The sequence below is a fragment of the Catharus ustulatus genome, chromosome 36 (assembly GCF_009819885.2).
Source record: "Catharus ustulatus isolate bCatUst1 chromosome 36, bCatUst1.pri.v2, whole genome shotgun sequence".
NCBI classification, from domain to species: domain Eukaryota; kingdom Metazoa; phylum Chordata; class Aves; order Passeriformes; family Turdidae; genus Catharus; species Catharus ustulatus.
Window position 1 is genome coordinate 858341 of NC_046256.1, and position 5961 is coordinate 864301.

The following is a 5961-nucleotide window of genomic DNA, read 5'->3' on the forward strand; positions in this document are numbered from 1 at the left end:
CCGAATTCCGGAATCCCCGAATTCCCAAATTCCCAAATCTTCAAATTCTCGAATCCCCAAATTCCCAAATCCTTGAATTCCCAAATCCCCAAATTCCCAAATTAATTCCCAAATCCCAAATTCCCGAATTCCCGAATAATTCCCGGGTTCCCAAACCCCCAAATTCCCGGATCCCCGAATTCCCAAGTCCCCGAATTCCCAAATTCCTAAATCCCCAAATTCCCGGATTCCCGAATTCCCAAAACAATTTCCAAATTCCCAAATTAATTCCCAGATTCCCGTGTCCCTCCGAGTCCCCGTGTTTGGATTTTCCCCATTCCCTCACCCCCAAATTAATTCCAAAATTAATCCCCAAATTCCCAAAATAATTCCCCAAATTAATTTCCAAATTAATCCCCAAATTAATTTCCAAATTGATTAATCCCCCGAATTCCCAAATTCCCAAATTTATTCCCAGATTCCCGTGTCCCCTCCCTGTCCCCGCCTTTGTGTCCCTCCCGTCCCCAAATTCCCGATTTAATTCCCAAATAAATTCCCGAATTATTTCCCGTCCCCGCCTTTGTCCCCTCCCTGTCCCCTTCGGTGCCACCCCCGTGTCCTGTCCCTGTCCCTGTCCGCTCTCCCTGTCCCCTCCTGTCCCCACCTGTGCCACCTCCGTGTCCCCTCCCCGTACCTGTTCCTGTCCCCTCCCTGTACCTGTTGTTGTCCCCAGCGGTGCCATCCCCGTGTTCTGTCCCCTCCCCTCTCCGTGTCCCCGTTCCTGTCACTGTCCCCTCCCTGTCCTATCCCATCCCGTCCCTGTCCCCTTCGGTGCCACCTCTCTCCCTGTCCCACTCCCGTGTCCCTGTCGCTGTCCCCTCCTGTCCCCAGCGGTGCCATCCCCGCGTCCTGTCCCCTCCCCTGTCCCCTCCCCTGTCCCCTCCCCGTACCTGTTCCTGTCCCCTCCCTGCACCTGTTGTTGTCCCCAGCGGTGCCACCCCCGTGTCCTGTCCCCTCCCCGTACCTGTCACTGTCCCCTCCCTGCACCTGTTGTTGTCCCCAGCGGTGCCACCCCCGTGTCCTGTCCCCTCCCCGTACCTGTCACTGTCCCCTCCCCGTCCCTGCCGCTGTCGCTGTCCCCATCGTTGTCTCCGTCGCCGTTCCCGTCGCTGTCGCCGTCCCTGTCGCCGCTGCTGTCGCCGTCTCTGTCACCGTCGCCGTCCCCACCGCTGTCCTCATCGCTGTCCCCGCTGTCGCCGTCGCTGTCCCTGCCGCTGTCGCCGTTGTTGTCGCTGTCTCTGCCGCCGTCGCTGTCGCTGTCGCTGTCGCGGTCCCTGTCGCGATGTCCCCTCCGCTCCGGCCGGAGCGTGGCGAGCTGTCGCGCTTGGCCGCGGCCACCGCGTGTCCGGGCTGCGGTGGCGCCGTGCGGGACCCGGTGCTGCTCCCGTGCGAGCACAGCTGCTGTCGCCGCTGCCTGCTGGGCCCCGACGCTATCGCGACAGCGGGCGGCGACATCGCGACATCCCCGCGCTGTCCCCGCTGTCGCCGTCCCTGCGCTCGGGGCCGCGTTCGCTCCGCGGTGGCGCTGGCGGTGGAGGCGCGGATCGTGCGGAGGCTCGAGGGGACAGCGGGGACATTGGGGACAGCGGGGACACGGGGGGACAGAGGGGACAGAGGGGACAGCGGGGACAGAGGGGACAGCGCTGGCGACAGCCCCGGGGACATCGCGACAGCGAGGGGACGGCGCAGAGCCCGCAGGTGCAGGTGAGAATTTGGGGATTTGGGGACATTTGGGGACAGAGATTTAGGGGTTTGGGGACATGGAGGGATTTGGGGACATGGAGGGGACAGGGGGGACAGAGATTTGGGGACACGGGGAAGAGGTTTGGGGACACGGAGGGGACAGGGATTTGGGGATTTGGGGACATTGAGGGATTTGGGGACACGGGAGGGGTTTGGGGACAAGGAGGGGACAGAGGGGACATGGAGGGATTTGGGGACATTGAGGGATTTGGGGACGGGGATTTGGGGGTTTGGGGACAAGGAGGGGACAGAGATTTGGGGACAGGGAGGGGACACCGGGGACAGGGATTTGGGGACATGGAGGGGACAGGGATTTGGGGGTTTGGGGACACGGGGCGGATTTGGGGACAGAGGGGGTATTCGGGGACATTGAGAGGACAGGGGGGACATTGAGGGATTTGGGGACACGGGAGAGATTTGGGGATTTGGGGACACGGGAGGGGTTTGGGGACATTGAGAGGACAGGGATTTGGGAACAGGAAGGGGATTTGGCGGGGACAGGGGGACATGGAGGGGACAGAGATTTGGGGATACGGGAGGGATTTGGGGACATTGAAGGGATTTGGGGACATTGAGGGGACAGAGGAGACATGGAGGGATTTGGGGACTTGGGTGAGATTTGGGGACACGGAATTTGGGGGTTTGGGGACACGGGAGGAATTTGGGGACAGAGAGGGGACACCGGGGACAAGGAGGGGACACCGGGGACAGGGATTTGGGGACACGAAGGGGACAGAGTTTTGGGGCTTTGGGGACATGGGGGGGACAGAGCTTTGGGGACACGGTAGGGGTTTGGGGACATTGAAGGGATTTGGGGACATTGAGGGGACAGAGGGGACATTGAAGGGATTTGGGGACTTGGCTGAGATTTGGGGACACGGAATTTGGGGGTTTGGGGACACGGGAGAGGTTTGGGGACATGGAAGGAATAGAGGGGACATGGATTTGGGGACACTGAGGGGGTTTGGGGACATTTGGGGACATTGAGGGGACGGGGGAGGATTTGGGGAATTCCGAGAATTTGGGGGAGTTTGGGAGGAATTCTGGGGAAAATTTTGGGGGGAAATTTTGGGAAAATTCGGGGAAAATTCGGGGGAATTTTGGGGAAATCTTGGGGGAATTTGGGAGATTTTGGGATAAAATTTTGGGGTGAATTTCTGGGATTTTGGGGAGATTTGTGGGATTTTTGGGGGGAATTTTGAGATTTTTGGGGGGAATTTTTGGGATTTTGGGGGGAATTTTTGGAGTGAATTTTTTGGATTTTCGGGGGATTTTTGGGGGAATTTATGGGATTTTTGGGGTTCATTTTTGGGATTTCGGGGGATTTTTGGGGTGAATTTTGGGGGATTTTTTGGGTGAATTATTCGGATTTTTGGAGTGAATTTTTCAGAATTTTGGGGGGATTTTTTGGAGGATTTTTGGAGTGAATTTTCGGGATTTTTGGGGCTCATTATTCAGAATTTTGGGGTGAATTTTTCAGAATTTTGGGTGATTTTTGGGACTCTTTTTTTTTTATTTTTGGGATGATTTTTGGGGCCCAGTTTTTTTATTTTTGGGGCTCATTTTTAAAATTTTTAAGCTCATATTTTCTAATTTTTGGGGTGACTTTTTCAATTTTTGGGGTTCATTTTTCATATTTTTTGGGGCTCATTTTCGAGATTTTTGAGACTCATTTTTATAATTTTTGGGCTCATTTTTGGGGCTCATTTTTCAGAATTTTGGGGTGAATTTTTCAGATTTTTGGGTGATTTTTTTTTAATTTTTGGGCTGATATTTTTGGGATTTTTATTTTTTTTTTATTTTTGGGGCTCATTTTTGGGATTTTTGGGGTTCATTTTTGGGGCTCATTTTTTACTTTTTGGGGCTCTTTTTTTAAAATTTTTGAGGCTCAGTTCTTTTTATTTTTGGGGCTCATTATTTTTTATTTTTGGGGTGAATTTTTCAGATTTTTGGGTGGTTTTTTTTTTAATTTTGGGTGCTCATTTTTCATAATTTTGAGGTGGTTTTTTTTAATTTTTGGGGCTCATTTTTGGGATTTTTGGGGCTCCTTTTTTTTATTTTTGACGCTCATTTTTTTATTTTTGGGGTTCATTTTTCAGATTTTTGGGGCTCTTTTTTATTTTTGGGGCTCATTTTCGAGATTTTTGGGGCTCATTTTTAAAATTTTTGGGCTCATTTTTCAGAATTTTGGGGTGAATGTTTCAGATTTTTGGGTGATTTTTTTTTTAATTTTTGGGGCTCATTTTTGGGATTTTGGGGATCATTTTTTTTATTTTTTGGGGCTCATTTTTCAGATTTTTAGGGCTCATATTTTGATTTTTTAGGGTTCATTTTTTTGATTTTTGGGGTGATTTTTGCGGGATTTTTTGAGTTCATTTTCGGGATTTTTGAGGTTCATTTTTTTTTATTTTTGGGGCTCATTTTTTATATTTTTGGGGTTCATTTTTGGGATTTTTGGGGTTCATTTTTGGCATTCCCGGGGTGTCCCCGCCCCTCCCCTCCCCCTCCCCGGGGCGACCCCGCCCCCGCCCCGCCCGGCCCGGTGACATTTTTGGGGGGTGACATTTTTGTTTTGATGCTTCCCGGGCCCCTCCCCCACCCCCCCAAAAAAAAAAAAAAAAAAAAAAAAAGAAAAACCAACCCTAAAAAAGGGAAAAAAACAAAAAAAAAAAAAAAGGGAATTTTTGGTGCCCCTAAAAAAAAAAATTTGGGGGATTTTTTGTGTCTCTTCCAAAAAAATTTGGATTTTTTTGTGTCCCAAAAATAATTTTGGAATTTTTTTGGTGTGTTTTTTGTGTCTCCCTCCCCCCAAAAAAAAAAATTGGGATTTTTTTTGTTGTCTCTAAAAAATATTTGGGATTTTTTTTTTTCATCCCCTAAAAAATTTGGGATTTTTTTTGTGTTTTTTTGTCTCCTCATCCAAAAAAAATTGGGATTTTTTTTTTTGGTTTTTTGGTGGGTTTTTTTGTGTCTCCCCCCAAAAAAATTTGGAGTTTTTTTTTGTGCCCTAAAAATAATTTTGGGATTTTTTTTGTGGGTTTTTTTGTGTTTTTTGTGTCCCCTTAAAAAAAAAAAATGGATTTTTTTTTGTCATCCCCAAAAATAATCTTGGTTTTTTTTTTTTGGTTTTTTTTTGTGTTTCCACCCCAAAAAAAATAGGGATTTTTTTTTGTCATCCCCTAAAAAAATTTGGGATTTTTTTTGTGGTTCTTGTGTCTCCCCCCACTAAAAGAAATTTGGATTCTTTTTATCGTCTCTAAAAAAATTGGGAAATTTTTTTCTGGTTTTTTTTTTTGTCTCCCCATCCAAAAAAAATTTGGGATTTTTTTTGTGCCCTAAAAATAATTTTGGGATTTTTTTGGTGAGGTTTTTTTTGTGTTTTTTGTGTCCCCTTAAAAAAAAAAATTGGATTTTTTTTTTTGTCATCCCTAAAAAAAACTTGGGAATTTTTTTTTTTTGGCTTTTTTGCCTCTCCCTTCCCCCCAAAAAAATTTGGGGATTTTTTTTCTGCTCCTCAAAAATAATTTAGGGATTTTTTTGGTGGTTTTTTTTTTGTTGTATCCTCCAAAAAAAAAAAAAAAAATTGGGGATTTTATCGTCTCTAAAAAAATTTGGGATTTTTTTTTTTTGTGTTTTTTGTGTCTCCCCATCCAAAAAAATTCGGGATTTTTTGGTGACCCCTCCCCCCCTTTCTCTCCCCGCAGCCTCGGGGCCAAACTTCGAGCGGACGCCGCCCCTCCCCCACCCCCGCGGGACCCTCCCCAATAAAAACAAAAAAACAAAAAAAACCAAAAAAACCAAAAATCGATCCCGGTGCGGCTTTAATGGGGGAGGGGCGGGGTGGGGGAGGGGCCGGGGGTGTCCGGGTGGGAATTTTGGGGTCTCAGTGTCCATTTTTGGGGTGTCCAGATGTGTCCAGATGTCATTTTTGGGGTCCAGGTGTCGTTTTTGGGGTGTCCAGATGTTTATTTTGGGGTCCAGATGTGTCCAGGTGTCACTTTCAGGGAGTCCAGGTGTGAATTTTGGGGTCTCGGTGTCCATTTTTTGGGGTCCAAGTGTTTATTTGGGAGTCCAGATGTGTCCAGGTGTCATTTTTTGGGTGTCCAGATGTTTATTTTGGGGTCCAGGTGTGAATTTTGGGGTGTCCAGATGTCATTTTTGGGATCTTGTGTCACTTTT

The 5961-nt window shown here is 47.8% G+C and overlaps 1 protein-coding gene across 1 annotated transcript; it reads left to right on the plus strand.

Moving 5' to 3' along the window:
* The first annotated feature begins 1280 nt into the window (after positions 1–1280).
* On the plus strand, positions 1281–5581 carry LOC117009838 (RING finger protein 39). The gene is made up of 2 exons (XM_033084214.1): positions 1281–1743; positions 5487–5581. The coding sequence occupies exons 1-2, from the start codon at positions 1322–1324 to the stop codon at positions 5548–5550; spliced, it is 486 nt and encodes a 161-aa protein (XP_032940105.1). The 5' UTR covers positions 1281–1321; the 3' UTR covers positions 5551–5581.
* Positions 5582–5961: the final 380 nt, after the last annotated feature.

Coding starts and splice junctions, on each gene's coding strand:
- LOC117009838 (XM_033084214.1), top strand. CDS start 1,322: ATGTCCCCTCCGCTCCGGCCGGAGCGTGGCGAGCTGTCGCGCTTGGCC. Junction 1,744..5,486: donor CGCAGAGCCCGCAGGTGCAG/GTGAGAATTTGG, acceptor CTCTCCCCGCAG/CCTCGGGGCCAAACTTCGAG.